The sequence below is a fragment of the Bombus pascuorum genome, chromosome 7 (assembly GCF_905332965.1).
Source record: "Bombus pascuorum chromosome 7, iyBomPasc1.1, whole genome shotgun sequence".
Lineage (NCBI taxonomy): Eukaryota > Metazoa > Arthropoda > Insecta > Hymenoptera > Apidae > Bombus > Bombus pascuorum.
The window spans coordinates 9883386-9904856 of NC_083494.1; the positions used below are offsets into that span (position 1 = coordinate 9883386).

Genomic DNA, 21471 nt, shown 5'->3' on the forward strand with positions numbered 1-21471 from the left:
CTTTCTGATACGTTCTGTGAGATGATACGAGCGGTTCGTCTAGCGGAACGTCGAGCTCCGATCGAGCTGTCATCGACAGATAGCTTTCACAGACGATTGTCTTATCTTTAGATGCTGGGTTATCGTACAGAGTTGTGCTTGGAAATCTACTGATTGTCTACAAATGACAGGTTCATCTTGTTGTCTGAGTAGAGTCGTTCATAAAAACGATAGTTCGCGGCCTATCGAAATTTGTTTCATTCATAGGAAGTGCTTTATTCTCTTGCTAGATAGATAAGGTTATCGGCTTTGACTCCGGCAATACAAGATTTCATAAACAACAGTCGTAAAGCATCTCTGGTTATCAAGGAAAATAGTAAGCATTAGGAACATATTTTTTGCCCCTGCAATGCTACATTTATGTAAAATATCGTTAAATCTATATAATAGAATTTTAAGCTGTCAATATTTGCGATCAAAGTATTAACAAAAATTCGAAGGAAATTAATTATTACTTAGAAATGAAGTCCTCTTTCTACAGAGTCATTGATGATTTTGACTCGCAATTAAATTAAATCTCGATTTTTCCATATCAGAAAATTGCAATGCTTTTTCAAAAATAACGAAACCAAAACAAATAAAATATACAGTAACTTGATACAATATCCCAAAATGAATAGAAAGGATCGATTGAAAATTGTATCAGAACGTTTAAAAAAAAATTCCACGTGGCTAAACAACGATGTACCGATATTTATGAAGAAAAAAGTGCGTGTCCCATCGAGAAGACGAGGTAATGGCAGATTACAGGATGGAAAGGTAGGAGACAGCGCTCGCAGCTAGGCTGGCAAAAGCCGTGGAAAAGCTGTACGCGTGACTGGTATCGACATTTCAAAATTGCTACGTTCGACGTCCATTGTCGCGAGTTCTCTTTCCACGGCGTACGTACCAACACAGACAGAGAAATGATTGGATGGTGTGAAAAGTCGAGGAATATTCTTTGGTAGCGAGCGATTCTCGGGCTCGTTCGACTAAGAACGTACAGCTCGAGGAGGACAAAACGTTTCGTCTTCGTCGAATCATAGGCTCGGAGACGAGGAAACACGGAATTGAAGTGAAGCGTCTGTGTCGTCGTTGTTGGAAGCAGTGGCTGGTCGGAGAATGGAAAAACGAGAAAAAAAGAGCACGAGAAAAAAAAAGGAGTGTTTCGCTGGAAATTATCGACGATACGTCGATAAAATGCATTTGCGGCAGCCATTGTGTCTTTCGTGAAAGACCGTGACAGACGGTGTTCCGTGTCCGATAGATCGCCTAGCTGAATCGCGTCTCGACGTCGTCTAGTTTGATTGAGCCGCGTTGCGTGCTCCTCTAACGGACATGAAACTGTACAGGGTGCGCCGTTAGAATTCGGACAGAATTCAATTTGTAGTTCCCACCATATTAGAATTCAGATGTTTGTGCTGATTGACTCTGAAGTTAGTTAAATATGTCAATAAGTCTTCTATAACCTCAAAATGACAGAACTCGTTAAGCAAAACCCGGAATACGATAGAAGAGCGGCGATTATAGAAAGTCTTCGCGCCGGGTGGATGCCAAAGTGAATCGGAGGAACGACCGTTGGCTGGCCCACAATCTCGAAGATGTTCCTGTTGTGGGCAAAACCAAATTTCCAGCAAGTGTTCACGTTTTGAGCGTTGTCTCAAGTGAGGGCGACGTCATGCCTCCGCACTTCTTCCAAAAAGGCGAAAGAATCACAAAGGAGGTTTATTTGGAGGTCCTGAAGACAGTAATAAAGCCGTGGATGGAAATTACGGCTTCTGGAAGGCCGTATTTATTTCAACAAGATGGCGCACCTGCTCACACAAGTCATCTTGTTCAAAATTGGCTCTCTGACAATGTGGACATGTTTTGGTCGAAAGATTTCTGGCCTCCTAACAGTCCCGACCTAAACCCATTGGACTATTACGTGTGGGGCGTTATCGAGAGACAAACTAATAAATGCAGGCACCCCAACGTCAACTCCCTACGAGCTGCTATCGAGTCAGAATTCGCGACAATTAAACGCGACCAGTTGAAGTCAGCGTGCTCGCGCTTTAGAGCAAGAATAGAGCAGGTCATAGAGGCAGAGGGTGGTTACATAGAATAAAAGTTCTCAGCAAGGACCCTTTAAATGAGATATAACAACATTTTCATGTGTTTTTGTGTATTGACTTAAATAAACAACTTTCTGCACAAAACTTCTTTTGTCCGGATTCTAACGGCGCACCCTGTATTTACTTAGATTTATGTGGCACGCGGCCGTGCAACAAATCGTGTTCCGTGAAGCGATTACCGAAAGAAATGCAATTTTCTTTCAGCGTGCTTCGTTGAAATATGGAGTTCGCGCCTACGAATATCCTTTAGAAACGTCGATTCTCGAACGTGTTCATTGAAACACTCGGTTATACATCTATTCGAAAGTCTACATTTATAAATATATATTTTCAGGGTAGGTTGATATTCTTTGATGAAAAATTTCATAAAATTGAAATATTATTTCACGTCAGAATTTAACGAGATATTCATTTACTTTGTTTTCGATAAATTTCATTAAATCGTGCAAAGTAATTCGTGGGATTTATTTTAGATTCGTCGAATCAGTGGAATAGAAAATGGTAATTTTCAAGCGAATGGCAAAGTAGTGCACGAATGTTCCTTGGTTGGCCGGTTTGTTGCTCCATTTTCGAGCCGTTTTCCGCGAGCACGTCCGTAATTCTGGGAACGATGGCATCGAGGTAAAAGGTTTGAAACTAATTCGCGGTCGTATTAAGTGCACGCATGGCGCGCTGCAAACGGTTATTCGATATCACGGAATCGAAACTTGGTAATGGAGGAACGTGATGGTCGCCGTTGAAACTTTGCAACGATTACTCGTCAGAAATGTGGGAGTCCGCGCGATCGATGCTGACTCACTGGACCAGTGAAAGCAGCATTCTTTCGGCGTCTCTTTGGGTATTAGATGTGTTCGTATCGTGTTACTCGTTTCACCTCGACAGGGTTTCTTATTTAGGAAAGTTTTTCGCGTGAATATTAACGGAACCTTCCCCTCGTAATTATGATCCTGTTACGCAGAAATTTAATACTAATTTGTTAGAGATACGTCAAGTCTATAGGGCTTCTATTTATGAGAGACGTTTATTAAATTAGGGACTTGAATATTTTACAAATCCCTCCACATGAGAATATTTCTATTTGTTCAGCTTTCAATTACTTACCTCAGGATGTAGCTATACCGAATTCATTTCTCGTGTTTGTAGACCTAATCCAGTCCAGCCTCTATTTATTCTAACATACGGCACACCTAATCCACACTTATGTCGAGTCGAAATTAAATTTCTTTCTCCTTTAATCGTGGATTCGTGTTTTGACGATATCGAAAATTTCATTTATCTTAATTATTTCAACTTTCGTGAAAGTGACAAAAAATTGGAAACATTTGCTAAGAAACACTCTGAAATACTTTAAAACGATTTTTTCACCAAGGTAGGAGGAGCGAAGGAGGGATGAAAAATGAATGAACAACCACTCGAGGTATACAAGAATATTTTATTCGTCGAAAGTAACAAATATACAATTCTTCCAAATAAACTTGCATCGATTTAAAAATTATCCGATTTTTACCGCGAATAGAGGTCGTTTTCTACGCGATCGAACTTCCGCCCCGTTCAGGTGTGCGCGCGCGAGCGTGCATTATCCCTCGCCGTGTTGTTCGAGGGTTGAACGGGCCACGGGGCAATGGTATTGTCGATGTGCACGAAAGAAACCACAGACGCATACTTTTTAACAAACATCTGAATACAAACTTCAACGGAAACGGGTTCGTGGGTTTCGAAACCGAGAGTGAGAATTTTGGCACGATCATCCTTCCAGGAAACCGGTGGCCACTCGCGTGTGTGCTCGTGCATCCGTATATAACAAATCGATAAAAACATCTTCCATTTTTCCCTCCTTACCTTATCTCGTTCGTTTCTTTTTTTTCGTTTTACTTCTTTCACCGCGTTGGAACGATTTTTCTTTTCTTCGTTTTCATAGTTCGTTCCATGCTCGATGTTTCTCTATCTATCTAACTATATATATATATTTTTATATATATTTATTTATATATATATAAACATCCGTCTAAATGGATATATCCATTTGCATTTGCTCGCCAGTCCTTAGCACGATATGTACACATATATAACCATCTAAACGTACAGTCTAGTTTTTACTTCGTTTCACGATTATTACAATACGATCATCGTATAGATCCGACAATGTCGCCTCGAACAACGTTCATCTTACAAAAGAAACAAAATAGAAAATAAGGGAAAAGAAAGAGACGAAAATTTCTATGTACAAAAGATGTAAGCGGGAGAGAGACAGTTTTGACCCGCGCAAAATTAAGGCAGTGTTTCGATGAGTCCGTCCCGGAGAACCGGCTTCTCCACTCCAAAACAATGTTCGGTTCACCACTTTTCGTTTCTTTTTTCGTTCACTCGGCTCGTTCATGGACTTTCACTCACCACAGGGAACGTCACGTGGCGTCGAGATTCCGTTCGTTCAGAGCCACGGACCCAGTTGGGCCTCCAGGATCGTGGCCGCGTCGGTTCTGCCCATCACTCGAAGATGGTTCAGGAGGTCGGTCACCGCGGTTGGCTCGTGGTGTTTCGCTTCCCACAGGTCCAGGATATGCTCCGTGGGACTGGACTTGGTGGCGAAGTAGTTGATGTACCTGCAAGTCAAGGAAATCCACGTGTCTTTCGTTATCGAAGAAAAGCTATCGGTGATAGATGGAAAAGTAGCTGTTATTAGATGATTTGTACTGATCTTTCACGTGATCTCTGATTCACAATCCTGTTTTCCTATGGTCAACAAATTAGTTTTTTTTCAGAAACAGAATCAGTCTTTGTGTTTGTCAAACAGAAATTGAAATGTAGAAGTTCGTAGAGTAATGTGATTAAGATAAATGTTCTACGATTTATCGATCAAGAAAATTCGATAAAAATCAGAAATTAGATAGATACTATTCTACACTTGATATGGATATTACAGTACTACTTCTCTCTTTGATCTTGAAATTCCATCATAAACTTTTTAAATATAGTAGAACTACGTATGAACAAGTCGATCCTAAGTTTCAAGTACACGCATAAGCTGTAAAGCTGAGTTATTATTATCCAAAGTACGATTGAGGAAAACTCCAATCACATAAATGTATCTTCTTATGATAAATCAAGAATAAAATTACTTGTTTACGTGGATAATAAATTACGTATGTAGCGGGCAAGTTGAACATTCGACTTCGATTTTCTGAACGTCAGCTCTTACTATCAAAACTGATAAGAACGAGTGAAGAGGTTAACAAATAAACCTCGATAATCGAAACTATCAGTCTCCCGATATATCCAGATAAACATAATTCTACCGTAGTCTAAACCATTTGCAAATCCCTCGTATTGATTTCTACATCGAAAATGGCCATACGATCCTTACAAATCACCGGCTGTCAAGAACAATCAACTCCTGTGGGACACGGAGCCTTGAAAGAGATACCCAGTAACGGTAGCATATAAAGAAACTATCAGTGTCCCCGGAGGATATATCCCGTCAGTCGATCGAATTACCAAAGTAACAGACAAGCATCTATCGAAGCAAATATGGAAATTTCAAGATTACCGACCTGTCGACTTGAAGCCTCTGCGCCAGCATCCTCCAGTCGTTGCCAAGAGCGTTCGGCGGGTCCAGGCATTGGCATAGCTGTTTCCTTAGGGACCTGGTAAACCGAAACGGTCTGAGGGTGGTGGAGTCGGTGGTCGCGTTATTAGCATGCCCGCTGCTGACCACAGTCACCTCTCTGAGCGGTCTGGTCACGCTTCCGGATGAGATCAATTGCTTCGCGCCGTCGTACACGATCCTGAACACCTGCCTGGTGTCGGAGTTCCCTTGCGAAACTTGGAGCTTGTAGCTTCTGCTGCTGGTAGGTCCGAACGCGGTGTCCAACCCGAAAGTTACGTGTTTCGTGTTCTCCTGGCAGTTCCACATGTCCCTGAACGAAATCTCCTGCCGTTCCGTGGGCGACTTGCTCTGCCACTCGTTGCCAACTTCTTCGAGACTGACGCAGAGCGATTCACCGTTGTCTTGGAACAACAGGGTTCTTGGCTTATCCAGCAAGTAACCTCTAATTTGAGATTCTCTATCGACGATCGCCTTCATGGCAGCCTTCGTGTCTTCCACGGCATACACTCTGACGCAACATTGGCCTGCTTGGCTGGCGAACAACGCTAGCCGCAGTCTCTTCGTGGCGATCACGTTTTCGCAACTTTGGCCAGCTAGGACGTAGCCTCTCAGTTGTTCCGTCACGATGAAGGCTTCCGCGTGGTCCAGCTGCGTGAACAGCGGCGTGTTGATCGTCTCGTTGCCTAACGTTAACACTCTTGTCCACGTGATCGATTGATGATCCTTGGAAGAGGCGATCGCTGTACCGTCCTCGACGCTTAGACCATCGCTAGCCCAAACGCTCAACTCCCACGTTGCTGGGTGAAGCATCGCGCAGTGCTCGAACTGGAGGATTACTGGCTTGTTGAAAGTTGCCGACGAAGGGCCGCAGGTCACCACCGCGGATAGTTGCGTGATACCGTCTGGAGGAAACACAAAAATCTCTAGCTATTGTTTTCATGCGTGTCATAAGGGATAGAGGAGCAGAAAAGAGCAGAGTTATGAAAGTTTGAAAACGCGGAAATCTAAATATTCTCTTCGAGACAATCTTCTTTTTTTGATCGCGATCAAATTTTTAATCAAACAATCAAACTTCTAGTCAATCGCATGGAATATAGAATTGTCTGTTTGCGAATATCTGCAAGAAACCGAATCTAATCTCTTGAGAAACGCTCCCACGTCTTTCCACGAGGATACACATCTATTACACGCGCCACAATCTGCAATTAGACGGAGCAACATCAGAGCTGGAAGCGTTCTCGCCTCAAAGACACCCAGACCGTTCCATCGAGACCGTCCGCGTCAATTGAATCGCAATCGAGTCGGATCGATGAGGTGTTCGTTCCGGCGGAACCGTCACGGACAGCGCTTGGCAATTAATAATGCACGCACCACTTACCGGGTAATCGAGGCCTAAAGCGATCCTCGTTCAGCACCGCCAAGTAGAGTTCCTCCCTGAGTGGCTTCGGCACGGCTCCCTCGGGCACCGACATCGATATACCCGCGTCCGGAAGCACCAAAAGCGCGCCACGCGTGTTTACCGCCGCTCCAGCAACGTTTCCGGTCTCAAGCTTCGGTAAACGAACGCTCTCCGAGGCGACGTTGTACGTCGAGTCGGATGATGGGTACGAGCTAGTGACGCTGTTCTCGCAATCGGAATGGATCTGTTTGTCGCTGCACGATTCCTGCGTCGACGTGCTTGGCGTTGGTGACATTGGCGACGGTTGTGGGGCGATCGATAGGTGGGGCACGTCGTAATGGTGCTCGGAGAGGGATCTCGACATCGACAGCTTCGGGTCGAAAGGATACTCGTAACAGGCCGGAACGCTCGTCGCTGTTACGTCCGGCTGTAGGCTCAGCTTCTTGTCCTGGTCCGGGAAGAACTCCGGCTGGAATTCTGAAACGCACACCGCCGAGCCACGGCTCGTGGGTATCTCTGCGCGCTGCGGACAGACGCCGCTGTGATACTATTCCGATTCCAGGGGCTAACCATGTCCGCCACTTTCATCAGATTTTTAGAATATTTGATGTTTACCTTGCGATGTGTTCTGGCTAGGCGAGTTGAGTGTGTACACAGGAATCTGACAAGTTTTCTTAGTTTCATTGATAAATTTTTCTTACGACGCGTGACGTTTATTCTTCATCGCTGGATATCAAATCATCGAACAACGATGAAACATTCCATCCAAGAACTATGATTCTTCTATATTTAACTCACATAGTCAGAGCTATCGTCTCAAATTTTCTTGATACGTGGATGAAAGTAGCGAACACGTGGCGTCGATCACATTTCGAAATAGTATCATTTCGATCGAGCGTAGCGTGACGAAGGAACGAGAACGAGTTCAGCTTTCTTGAAAGACGACACAAACGCGAGATATAATTACATACAGCCGCGGAACGTCATGTTTCGCTCCTTCGTTCGCGAAGAGCCAACGCGGCTGGCTTTCTTTCTTTTTTCTTCCATTTGTGAAATGCTTACCGTTACGGGCCATGGAGTAAAGAGAATGGTCCCGACCTTTGCGCCTCAGAAGCTTCGCTAAGAAAAATGCCAGGCCGCCGATTACTGCACACGCGACAGTCAGGCCGCCGTACAGAGCCACGTCCATCTGCCGGTTCGCTGTGAACATCAAACGACGTGTCTTTCTTATTCCTGTCTCACGAACCGGTCACAGACACGTACGACATGGTAGTACAGGAATTGTAGAATGTTAATTACTTTATCATCGAAATTGATTTTTATTGTATTTTCTTCGCAACCTCTTGAGGGATACTAGCGCATATGTGTACGTTCCTCTATAATTAAAGTCTAGTTTTAGAAGGTGATTAATTGACAATATTATTGCAAATAAATATTCCTGAGTGCATGGAATATTTTCATGAATATTTAATCTTAGCCATCCAATCTACGAAACTCACAGGTATCAAATCGTTTGTCTTCGTAATTATTAAAAAAATGTAGACACTTTATCATTTGCGCGTATTAATGTGTTAATGAAAGGAGACAGAATTGTGTTAATGAATTCGTCCCTCAAGAGATTAAACACTGAAAATTTCCCACGTCGAAGACCCCATTATAACATACTAGATTTTCTCTTTATAAACTAGTGAACAACCATTGGCACAACTAATTAGTGCCCAATTAAGTTCCACCACTTAACACTCGCGAATCGACTAGATCTCCAAGATAACGTATCTCTCGAGACTTTCTTTGAAACGTGAGTCAACGCGAAATCATGCACGCGGCCGACCACTCACTGTCCAAACTCTGGCAGGTTTGTTTCCGGGGAACACGCTACAGAAGCGAGAAAGCATAGCCGCTAATTCGAGACTTTGTTACGGCATGGCGTTAAGCCGCGCGTCGAAAGATTATCGCCCGGTCGGAGATTACAGTAACCAGCGGGCGTTAATTCCTCGTTTTAAGGGGCCACTCCGCGATACGATCTCTCCGCCGCCGTTTAAGACGTAGCGTGCAAATGGCGCCGGTAATTCTCGCGTATCCGCGAAGTGTGCTCATCGTGGACGAGCAGAGCCGACCACCATTCATGAATAATTTACGCGGCAACTTTTATACGCTCTTCTTCTTTCTCCTCCTTCTTTCCCTCTTCTTTTTCCTTTTTTACGACGAAACGTGTTCGCGTGGACCAATGGTACGCACAGAGTTGACGGCGAGAAGGAGACAGACAGACAGAAGAAGACGAAGACGAGTTTTTAAACGTTTCCCGCGTACCGCTAAATATTACGAGCATCGTCTAAGGAAAGTTTCAAGCTCGGTTCTTCTCCATTTACGCCAAGGGGACACAAACTTCGCTCGTCTCCCTTCGTGTCTCCTGTTTTATCGTTTTACATCGTGGCACGTTTATTCCGCGCTTTCGACGATAAACATTCGGATCATTATTATCGTGGCCGTTAAACGGTCCGTAATAAAAACCACCACGGCAAGCGTGCAGAGAACTCGAACGGAATAATAATTTTAAGTGGTGTCGTGTCGCTCGACGGTCAGTGAACACAGGATGGCAACAAAGACGACGTGGGACGCGATTAAAACCGCGAAAAACGTAGTAGGAGGAGGTAAAGAGGACAGGAAAGAGAGATTACGTCATCGTATACCACGATATTCTTATCGTCCGTGTAAAATCGGGATTGAATTACGCTGTATGCAAAGTTTCACCGAGATTCGAATGGCGTTTTATGAATTATGTAACGCGGGAATTCATCGGTGCTTCTTGTCCCGGTGAGCCGCGAATGGATCGCTTGTGAACGCTTCATTCGACAGACGACGTGCCGTCGTAAATCGCGAAAGTTCGCGGATATCAATTTACGAAACGAGAGGAGAGTAAAGCAATTACTCGTGCAACTTTTCTCCTAGCGAATGTTGCTCAAAAGTCTAGAGACGGTTGTTATGTTTGATTAAAAAATGAAGAAGTTTGACGTGATATTTTATGTAACAATTTTATGGACATATAAAGTACTGACATATTAATCGATTTACTTAAGACAAACGTGCAATTCGAAGTTCGTGATATAGCATAAAGCATTGAAGTTTCGTTGGACATAAAGAAAGTTCGGAAAAGTTGAAACGATATTTTCCCTCTGAAATAGATTACTATTTGTACTATAGAGATTCCTCGTAAAAATGTCTAATACGAAACCAAGTTGAGCCTTTAAATTCACAGAGTTCCGTATTACCATCGTTGAAAACAAGAGTAATCTTATTGCTTCATTACAAAAGTTCTTTATCAAAAATCTTGCAATATGAAACTTCGCTGAGAACTAGAACTAGCTTTAAGCGGTTGGCCCACAGTCTCTGGAAACTTTTAAATAAATTCTACAAACTATCATCTAATCGCCTATCAGCGAAGTTACTCGTTCTAAAACGTAAAAAAGAAAAAGGGGAAATAATTCTTTCCACGGTGTCTACCCTTCATCGTCTCATTGCCACGTTCAAGGTATCCGTGTCTGATTCAGGAGATTTTCGACAAATACCACCAGGTCTCCGGCGCGGCGAGAAAGCGGCGGCTGACGTTCCTAAGCTTCTTCCAATTTTAGAATGTCAAAGCCATTCCCGGTTGTAACCCCGGTACGTGACTCTCGGAGGAGAGCCGGCTTCTCGTTCGCAGGATCATGTGCGTTTGCTTGGCGCACGCTGGTCCCGGGACACGTGCTTCGAACATCAATATACGCCGCGACGAAAACGCATACGAAGATCCAGAAAATAAGAGGGAGAAAGGAGAAAGAGGATCTATTCCCTGAAACGCAATAGTTCCACGTCGTTAGTCGGGTTACGCATTACTCTCTCCTCCATTCGGCTGGATCGTTCGCGTGTTTCACCCTCCGCAAACTGAAAAGTGGAGCGAGTGCAGGGGGTCGCAGAGATTTATTTTCTTAACGGCAATTGATAACGCTTCATAACCTCGACCTAACGTATCTGAAGCCTATAATTCATTCGGAACCCCTTGAAAGAATTCTGGCTCCGATTGCCTTTTTCTTTTGTTATCTCACTTTCGTCGATCTTTCCTCGAAAGAGACGTAACTACTTTGAAACACCTTAATAAAATACTGTAGGAATTTTTATAAAATACACGTGTATTTTTATGAAAAAGATTCGCGAAAAAGAAAGAAAGAAAGAAAGTTAGTATGTAGATTCAAAATACGTGTATTCTACTTTACTTTAACTCTGGTACAACTATAGTATATTCTATATTCCTTTCACTAACATTTTATTTTCGGCTCCTCTTTTCTCGAGCATTCTTTATTGTCGAAGTCTATGGAAAACTTTCAAATATCGAACCTGCAAATATACCTACACGCTCGTTGAATAACTTCAGAACCTTGGTTTTCTACCTTAGAGTTAACCATTTCAGCGAAAACTATCCTAAAACCTCTCACCAACCGCCAGGGTGTAATTCGCAACAGTTTTCGCGTCTTATCGTGGCTTTCGACGAAAATCGAAGTTCCAAAGGGTGGTGGTTGCTACCCTCCCTCTTCCCTCTGTTCGACCATCCATATACTCACGTTCAGAGCTTCGCCACGGGATAATGGCACTTTATTTGCATGCACGATCAATTTCCCCTGTTGGAAGGGGCGCGGGAGGCGTAACGGCTACCGATTACATAATTTTCTTCGATATTAAAGCGAACCCACTCCCGTCGACGCGAGGCGGAATGGGGAGAGAATACAGCCTACGTCGAACGGTATCGCGTGCAACTTTGATGTGGTTCGGTCGATAGAATCGTCCAGCTAACGGGGGTTGTGTCTGGATCTATACGGACCAGTGGGCCACCCTTGACTAGCAGCAGCCGCCACCTCATTGTTGCGACTGTTTGGACCGCGAATCGGCCCTTCGACGATCGTCCTGCGGAGCGTCAATAATTAACTGGTCGCGTAATTAAAAGTAAATACGCGGAGGGGCCGTGGACCTTCGTCATTGGCGTGGAAAACTTGCTGGGTAAATAGCGGAGGGATGACGAGGGAATGAGGAGGCATTTTTCCTCGGGCTCGGAAAACGATTATTAAACCGATGGCAAGCGACTGGAGTTGTACAAGAGGTGGATGGTAAATTGGGTAAGAAGGAGAGAAGGTATTTGAGAGTGAGTTGCGAGAATCGAGGATCGCGATCCTCTTCTATAATAATTTATCGATTGTTATTCGTGAATTGACAGGTTGTAGATTACAGAATTGCGTTGTACAAAATAGCTTTTAGAACTTTTTTTAATTTTAAACGAAGTAAAATTTGTTTTGTAAAATTTTCACTAGTAATTTTAGTTTATTCGTTTGAGAATTAAATTCTTTGACCGTTTTTTTCTCTTAGTATCAATCGTTTATTGGTTATTCTTCTTCATCGTTGCTGCATAAATACTCATTCGCTATTGGAATTATTTTCCTCTACATCAATTGTTCGACGACGCGCAACCGTTTAAAGGCTCGTGACGCCTTCGACATTCGCATTAATATACCTGAATCGATGAATATCGTTCTTAGAGCGGCGCTCAGCGCACGATCGCTCTGTTCTATTTTCCCAACATGGGACGAACGATTTGAATGGTATCTGATCGCGAACCGAGCTCTACGGCGGATATAAACGGCGCTCACAAACCGTGAAGAATCCATCTAAGAATGTCGCGCGACGAGTTAGGCGCGTTTTCTTCGCGGCTGGTCGTGCCTTACGCCTACTCGCTATATTTTATTTCGATTTTCGCACGTCGCCACCGCGGAACGGATCGGGGGTGGGTCTCGAACGCTTCGCGAATCGCTATTGTCCAATCGTGACGTCGAATTCTTTGTGCCACACACATGGCACGTATAAACATAGAATTATAACATTTTCTCAAGATTATACCAGGTTTTATTAAGATAACTAAGTATCAAGGAAAAAGTGAATTTTTAAGTTTAAACTTACCCTCCTCGGTCAAGTGTGCGCCGCCCATCTTCGTGTTGCCATCTGGAAAAGAAACGGGATCCTTGTAGAATGGCACGATTATCGAAGCGTTTGCGGCGAATGGTGAGTAAAGATTAATTTATGATAAGTATATTCTCTATGCGAGGCAAGAAGCAGTAGTCATAAAGATAATTATAGTCTATAATTATTCAGGAATGATCGACTTCATAAAACAGAAAACATAAAACTACTTGAATATTCATTTTACTCGGTCGTTAATCAACTCTAATTACACACTGATCACCTTCAACTCACACTATAGAAAAATCCAGAACTCTGAATCCCCAAACAGACTTTCCAAACACCACAAAGTTTCACTTTACCGATATAATGGAGTCCAGTTAAACTCGAATCATCGAACATTTATTATTCCTTATCCGATCTACGAAAAAAGCTTCTACTATCTTTTAAGCCATTCAGCCTACCCTCGATCCACCTTAAGGGTGATTAGCCTGTGTATTCTCGCGAACAAGGTATCTTTTTCACGTGGATGAGCCGATGTGGCGCCGAAGAGAGTCGTGACAAGTGGGAAAGGATCTCGTGACTTACTGTTGCACATGCCGCCGGTGCAATTCGCCACGCTGATGTCCCTCCCTTGACAAGGTCGTCCACCGTGGCTGGGTGGTGGCTCGTCGCAGGATCTTCTTCTTGTATGCGTACAGTCGGTGCCGCACACCGACCATGCCGACCATCTGGACCATCCTCCGTCCACCACTGTGTGTCCCCGGGAAAAGAAAAAAGAGACGAACGGTTCGAAGGATCGTCTTTCTTTCGTGAGGTCGTTAAGGGGAACTCGGATCGCCGTTAAAGCGATGGGTAAAAAGCTACGTGGAAACGGGACAGCGAGACTCGTAACTCGTCCGTATCCCCACGAGCCTTTTTCGAAAGCCATACTCGTCAATTCGGTCGCGAGGACTTCGCTTCCTCTCCGTTTAATTGACTCGTACCGGCCCCGTAGAAAAAAGCAGTCTCCGTTCCGTATGCGTTCGATCTTTGGCCATGATTCGAGTAGTTCCGACGCGATACTTACAAATGATTCTTTTCCTCGAGGGAAATCTTTTTCCCTTTTCTAGCGTTTGCTTTTGAATAGGAATATTATGTGGATATTATACGTGGACGTTTTCTGTCCTTCTTCCTTTTTTTCTTTTTTCTTTTTTTTTTTAATTTAATGGTTTGCTTTTGAAGCGGATTTACGAGTATACACTTACCTAGAGCGTTGGTAAACTCCTCCAGAGTGCCGGCTATTCCGAAGCGAGCGTTAGACAGAAAGACGTATAGGTGCATTATCGAAAGCGGGACAGACAGTTAGTGAGAAACACGTGCGCACACATAAGCGACAGTCAATAGTATCAATAGACTTTCTAATTAACTCCCTGTCTCGCCATTCTCGCCTTTACCAAACAGAAAATACATATATGCATATCCATCTTCATTTTCCAATTACCTGCCATTTACATTCAAGAGCTCGACTCTTGGTCGAGGATAACACTCAAAACGAGTAACCATATCAAAATTCTGCCAGTGCAGCGTGTCAGCGCAAATCACGAGACAAGGGGTTAATATTTCACTCGTCGATCCTCCGCGATTCCCCGCCACGTTTCCCGTGGACGTTGCCCCCGACGATTTTCAATAGCACTCGGCGCATGGCCGATCGAGCGTGCAGGTTTCTCCTTCGGGATGTCGCGAAGCGTTTTCGAAAGGTGAATACAATTTAAGAGAGCTGAGAACCGCCTCCTGTTGAGACATCGGCGACATTCGAAGAGGGAAAGAGGGAAGCTCGTAAATCAAACGAGAGAGCCTCTCCTCTCCCTTGGCATCGGTAATATCGGTTTGTCGTGGTAGAACCTGCTTGCCCGACCGTCGCGTCGTTCCCGCGCAACACGACTCACAATCGAACGAAGAGAAGACGATGATCTCTTGCTCGCTCGTTCGCCACCGGATAGAAATAGACGCGTGGTAGGGACAACGTCGGCAAGAAATCTCTGTTCAGTCGCGGAACCGAACGGCGTATCGACGTTAACGAACCATGATGCTTCCTTGAAAATCTCATTCTGTCCCGGCTGGATAATGAATTCACGGGACACTTACCGGGACAGGCGATGTTGCAGTCCATCTTCTGTTGAGACGGACCCATGCAAGGCTGACCCCCGTTCATGGGGGCGGGGTTCGTGCACGTTCGAGTTCGTTTCTGGCCACCTTTCGCGCATCTCGAGTGACATTCGGACCATGCGGACCACGAGGACCATCCACCCTTCACTGTAACCAAATTTTTATGGATATTTTAATTTTGATTTCGTTTAGTATCTTGGAAAGAGTAGAAAAAGCAGATAGAGTTGAATTATAGCATTCTTGATCCATTGAGTTGAAACTCCGATTTTTGTATCTATTATATATCATAGTATTATAGTAAAAATAGCTAGTCTGCTTTGTTACTTCAGCAGACGAACAAGATCGTCGACAATCTGTGTTTCGTCGTCAAATTTCTTCGAAAAGAATTTTTATTTCTACAAAGAAATAATTATAAAAATAAATATTCAGGAAACATTTTTCAAAAATCAAGAATACTAAAATGTTTTATCCACTGGAAATTGAAAAATATATTTCGCCTATGGAGAGTTAATGAAGTTCAAAGTCATTTACGTCTAATTACATCACGTATTCCTTTGAAATGGAATATGGAAACAAATCACGAGAAGTAACGTGCAATTATATGCCATCAAAGCAAACTTACCATAAACTGTCAGGCTGACAGGCTCGCTAAGCCTCTTGGCCGCGATATTCTCCGCGACACAAGTGTAATTCGCCTGATGGCTTAGCTTCGCTTGGCCAACCAGAAGGTGTCCCTCGCTAGACACTAAAAGCGTGTCCGACTCCGTGTCGACGGGGACGTTATTTCTTAGCCAGTACACCCTCGGTGGTGGCACTCCCACAGGAGGAAGACACCTGAGTTCGGTGCTCTGGCCTGCTTCCACCGATACCGAGTACGGCGGAGATTCGAATTGCTTCTTCAGGTCTGAGAAAATGGGATTTATGGCTGTTAGAAACACGATACAAACGGAGGTTCTTTGAGAAAAAGTAATAGTAGATATTGGTGGTTTCGACACATGGAAATAGAAAGAAAAATTATTACATTAAAGACGATAAACTACATGACGATAAAGAGATCTTGGGAATTAAAGAAAATATATATATATACAATTTGTTGAAGGAAAAGCTATGAAATTCGATGCTATGAAATTTGAAGGTGACTAAAAGTGGAAAGAAAAGTTATCATAAAGATTATAATGATAAAAAAATGTCATGTGTCAAAGGAAACTTTTGTGCAATTCGTTGAATGTACCGATGAATTCGAAAGATAAAAATAGCAAAGAAGATCGTTAAATTAACGATAAAGAAATAATGCGAATTTAAAGAAAATTTCCGTGCAACGTTTTACCTACAAGACACGAGTATTGATAAATGTGTGCAATTGTCCTTAATCACGTTGATAACAAGACTAGTGGGTCGAAGAGGAGTTCTAGTAATTTATCTACGGCATTTTCGCGGAGCAAAAGTTTTTGTCCGAACGACAGTTACGTAAGCGCAAAGTACCGAACAAACGGTCCTTTCCTAAATTGATTCTCTTAGAAACTTCATGGTTGCCGGTCATTGTGTTGCCTCGCATTAAGGGTCGGAATTAAATAATGACCTCGCTTAGGAGAATCAAGATAATTACGAGGGGCCAGAAGTAAGACGAAAGTCGTGGCTGTCCCGACAGCGGAGCAAACAACTGTCCACAGCCGAATATTTATCGGCGAAGTTCTTGGAAGAATTGAGATGTCTCGCGTTACATTAAACCTTCTGTACAACTCAAACTAACTAGTCTACGCTCGACTAATTTTATAATTCATCGGTATATTAAATAACCAGAATGCCAGAAATTGTTTTAAATTGCCGAGAAAGCTGTCTTTCAATTCGTAACTTACAGAAAATTGGATCTCAATCTTACGAGACATTTCAAAAATTAATATTATTCCAATTAATATTAAACTAATATTCATTTTGATAATACGATCGGACAATATTATTTTCGCACTTACAAGCAACATCGACAGTCGCAGGCTGACTTTTAATCTGTCCGGAACCAGACCATGCGATACATTCGCATTTGAACTTGTCTCTGCCAAAATATTCCTCGATGTGGTCTCTGGTTACGTTCAATTCACAGTCGACTATCCTAGTGCCGGTGTGAGGATCTACGAAATCCTGTTGCTGCGAATCTTCCGCCCTCGCGTCGTTGCACCGGAAGTAGATCTGCAACGCGTGTGCGGCCTTGCAATGTAACGTGGCCGGTTTGTTCTTCACCACAAACGAATCGACTGGTTCGGTGAGAAAGACGGGCAGATGGCCTCCTGCCTCGGAGATTAGTTCCGTGTCGGTGGCTATTGTCGCTGAAGGTACGTCGTCCTCTTCCAGGAGATAGGAATCTTCGTCTTCCGCGGCGTCCTCGCCTTCTGGAACAAAATCAAACTTGTATTAAATAATCTTTGCATTTTTTGTTTGGCAAATATTGCATTAGACAAAGTTTTATGATATATGTATGTGGTAAAAATGATTTTCGACTATTGCTTACAATTTTATGTATATTTAATGTTTCTGTATTGTACTTTATAATACGATTTCATCGAAGTCAACTTTATTTCGAAAGAAGAAATTATCGAACAATCGATGAACCTTAACATCGTTTCGGCATATGACTCTGAAAATCAAACTTCCTCTTCGTAATGCCGCTTTTGCTCATATTACTAAAGCAATAAGCGTCTATCGCAATGCGATAATAAATATAATATGCACATATATAGTGCAATCTTCACATGATTTCACATCAAATTAAAACCAGCCGGACGATAATCTCGAATCTGGTGGACAAATCAAAACGAACGTCGCTGGTTATTATCAGTTCCTGATAAATTCATAGAATTGGATTATCGTCATTAACATGTGGCAGAAATGGGAGCGCGGATGGGGGTACCGGCAATCAGGCAGGATCAGGCTGGGAGCGCAGTCAGTCATTTGAATTCTAAATACACGAACCCATCCCTTCTCTACCCTCCGTAATCGTAATTTACGATCGAGTTATTAATTCGCGCGGACGTTATTCACCGCCCCCGGGGATTGTTCCATCGGAATCGTGAAAATTCTATATTTGCTTGTCAACAATAGCCAACGCTGGTTACCATCCCCTTGTAAATCCTGACGCCGGCCCATTACTGCCAGGCGTCTCGCTCGCCGGAACGTCCTGCTCGCGAACAATCGGCCCGTTTTGCACGCTCGCTCGCTCGCGAGAGGCTGCAGTAATGAATTTTCGGATTTACGCGGCGCACCGGTGCACAAGTCCGATGCATTTCCCGCCAACCAGCGGTCAGACCTTTATCCCCGTGCGACATTTGGCCGAGGGCCACAATTTTCATCGCGATAATCGTCCTCGTTCTCGTATATCGACTTCTCCGTCTCGCACCGCTTCCCAAAAGAAGGGGAAACGGAAAAATGAAATTGCCACTCGTGCAGCGGGATTATGATGGAAAGCGATATTGCGAAAACTTGTGTGCCTTTTTTCTGGCGTATTTTGTTTTATTAAGGAAATGTGCTGAAAGTATAAAAGTGCGTCGAATACGCTTAGGACAGTTAATAAAATATTCAGGAGTAGCGGTACTTATTATGATTTTTATTAGGTGAAAGGAACTCTCATTTTCCATATCTTGAGTTGATAAAAATATAAATTTGCATAAACATTCACTATTTAGAAAAGTAGATCTTGAAATGTCCAGGAAGTTCCACGAGTCATAAAAATGTTATTACTCAGATGTACAATATAATTCTCTTTGGGCTATGTATTTTCAAAGAATAAAATATTTTCATATCTCTAAAAATGACGGTGGTAATCAAAGCGGTCAGAGTTATCAACTCACTTTCTTTTATCTTATTTACCCTGTCCATAACGATTCGTATTATCTTCCCGAGGATTTTACAAGTATATCCGCGCCAATCATGCGAAACTTGAATATCAGCGACAAGATCCGCGTGCACATCGGATGGACATCGTGATCGACAGACGTTACAATCGGACGTCGCAGCTTTTTATCGTTGTCCTTGCTCGTTATTTTTCACGCGTTTTATGGAAAGCAGCCGGTCATCCGAATGAATCGGGAAAATACGAGGAAACAAAAATTCGCCTCTCACGCCGAAAAAAATTGTCAGAATTTATATTCGATGGCGAGCAGATACCTTCGATATCCGGCCCGCGGAGATGGGAATCGCGCAACGGGCAAATGAGAAGCGTCGGCCGACGAATGAACGAACGAACTAAAAGAGGAAAAAAGACACGCTGACGCGTATATGTATATATCGGTGAGAGAACGAGAAAGGGTGGAGGAGGGGCAAGCAAAAATTTTCGGCGACGTGACGTACCGTGGCGAATCGAAGCGCAACTAAAAGAGAATTTTCATCGGTTTTCGATAATGGATCTCGATCGATTGGCCGATAGGGTAGAATCGTAGTACGGCCAGTTTTTCCCCGAATCAGTTCGTACAAGAGTCGTCGTTAGCCACTTTGGACCACCGCGACCGTGCCATATCGACACCACGTTGGCAACGTCGATTTTCTGTTGGCTTAGGTCGATTAAAACGAATATCCTGCACCATGGGATTCGTCCATCCACGATGTTTTCTTTTCACGCCTGTGCTTCCTTTTCTATTGTCCCCTTTTTCGTCTTTTACGAATACACCAGGTTGTCGAACGTGAACATTCTGTCGATAAAAGTACGGATCGAGAATTTCCTAATCACAAAGTATCACGGAGCATCATGAGAAAATCGAACATCTATGATTTTTTATATCATCTGTAATTGTTCGTACTATAATAGGAAATGACGTTCAGATAAATAGATTCAGTCGGTATTTAATCAGACGCTAATTAAGGTTTCGTTCGACTAGATGGACTTCATTTAAATGGAATTTTTTATTCGAATTATGAAAGACGTAAAAGTTTACTTCGTCTACCTGAATTGTTATAAGCCATGTGCTTTCGTGTAATGCTATTTCCTATAATGCTAGACGTATTATACGAGCATCCATTGTATTGCATTCGCTAAAAAATGCGCTTCACTTCGTTCTCTTCCTTTCATTATTACAGTACTCCGATGAAGCGACGATTTCCACGGAGTCGATTAAAACAAACGACCATCTACACGACTATCCATCAATCCGCGGTGTTTTCTTTTCGCGCCTTCGGCTTCTTCTCTCTTTTCAGTTAGCTCAGTCAAAGCCCCGTTCTCTTTGTGTGCACACGTTCGCAAACACGCGATCCGTGGAATCGAGTGTAGTACGAACGAGAAAAAGAGAAAGAAAGAGAAACACGGAGGGAAAAGAAGACCCAGAGGACTCAATCGAGCGAGGCCAAGAGGAGACACGAACAGTCGGCGAAAGAGGATTTCCATCGATTTCCGATAATTCCGCTGATCGGTTGGCCGATAAAGTTCCGCGGAATCGTTTCCCCGTCTAATTCCTCGGGACGAGTTCGTATAAATTCCGACTGGCCATTTTCGCGCACAACCAGATCTCTTTTCCCTCTTCAATGTGTCTTTGATTGCTCGTACACGCTCACCCAGTACCACGCTAATTCACGCGCGCCACCCCTCTCCTCTTTTCGCTGCAACCCCCGCGGCTGATATTTTTTTTCTCCTCGACATCGCGAGAGGCTACAAGAGAGGAAAAAATAGAGTAACTGGATGAACGCTTAATCGAGCGATATAACGCGCGCACGAGCTCGAGAAAAAGAGAAACTGGGCTCGATCGAGGGACCGAACGGGGTGAAACAGAGCTGTTTTGCGCGTTTTGCTTCCTTTGCGTGGATTATTCCTACGGTTCCCCTTGGTTATTTAGCCGTGGATAGTAATTCTTTGATAGATGAGGTTTTAAGCTTCCGACGTGGATTCAAAGGAGAGTCAGGGTAAGCTTCTGCAGTTTAAATTACCGATCTAGACGTGAAACTCTTTTCGCGTGTACGATTCATAGGCTGTTCCTGCTAGAAAGTTAACGAAGCCTCGTGTTTCGGAGACTGTAATGAATTTTCCGAATGTGGGACGATGTCTCTTCTATAATTGTCCACATTAAGTTGCTACATGTGTGTGTTACCTAATTTCATCGCTAGGGCACTGAGATTACTGGAAGACGTTTAGAAGATGCTTGTAATTATTCACAGCAGATAACATTCAACGCGCGTTTGATTTTCTCTTATCAATTTCCTAAATCTTTCTTCGTCGACGAACATTTCTTAAAGAT

The 21471-nt window shown here is 43.4% G+C and overlaps 1 protein-coding gene across 3 annotated transcripts in view; it reads right to left on the reverse strand.

Moving 5' to 3' along the window:
- Positions 1–3544: 3544 nt before the first annotated feature.
- LOC132909283 (netrin receptor UNC5C) overlaps positions 3545–21471 on the reverse strand; it is a 44960-nt gene continuing 27033 nt past the window's right edge. The window contains exons 3-12 of one of the 3 annotated variants that reach the window (XM_060964024.1): positions 17233–17643; positions 15885–16166; positions 15242–15409; positions 14362–14394; positions 13703–13867; positions 13115–13156; positions 8198–8335; positions 7115–7612; positions 5681–6638; positions 3545–4732 (exon numbers count right to left, since the gene is read on the reverse strand). In XM_060964024.1, coding sequence (XP_060820007.1) covers positions 4561–4732; positions 5681–6638; positions 7115–7612; positions 8198–8335; positions 13115–13156; positions 13703–13867; positions 14362–14394; positions 15242–15409; positions 15885–16166; positions 17233–17643 — 2867 coding nt within the window. In that variant the 3' untranslated portion in view covers positions 3545–4560. Of the gene's footprint in view, positions 4733–5680; positions 6639–7114; positions 7613–8197; positions 8336–13114; positions 13157–13702; positions 13868–14361; positions 14395–15241; positions 15410–15884; positions 16167–17232; positions 17647–21471 lie in introns of all 3 variants that reach the window. The other 2 variants (XM_060964022.1, XM_060964025.1) reach the window with 2 other exon arrangements.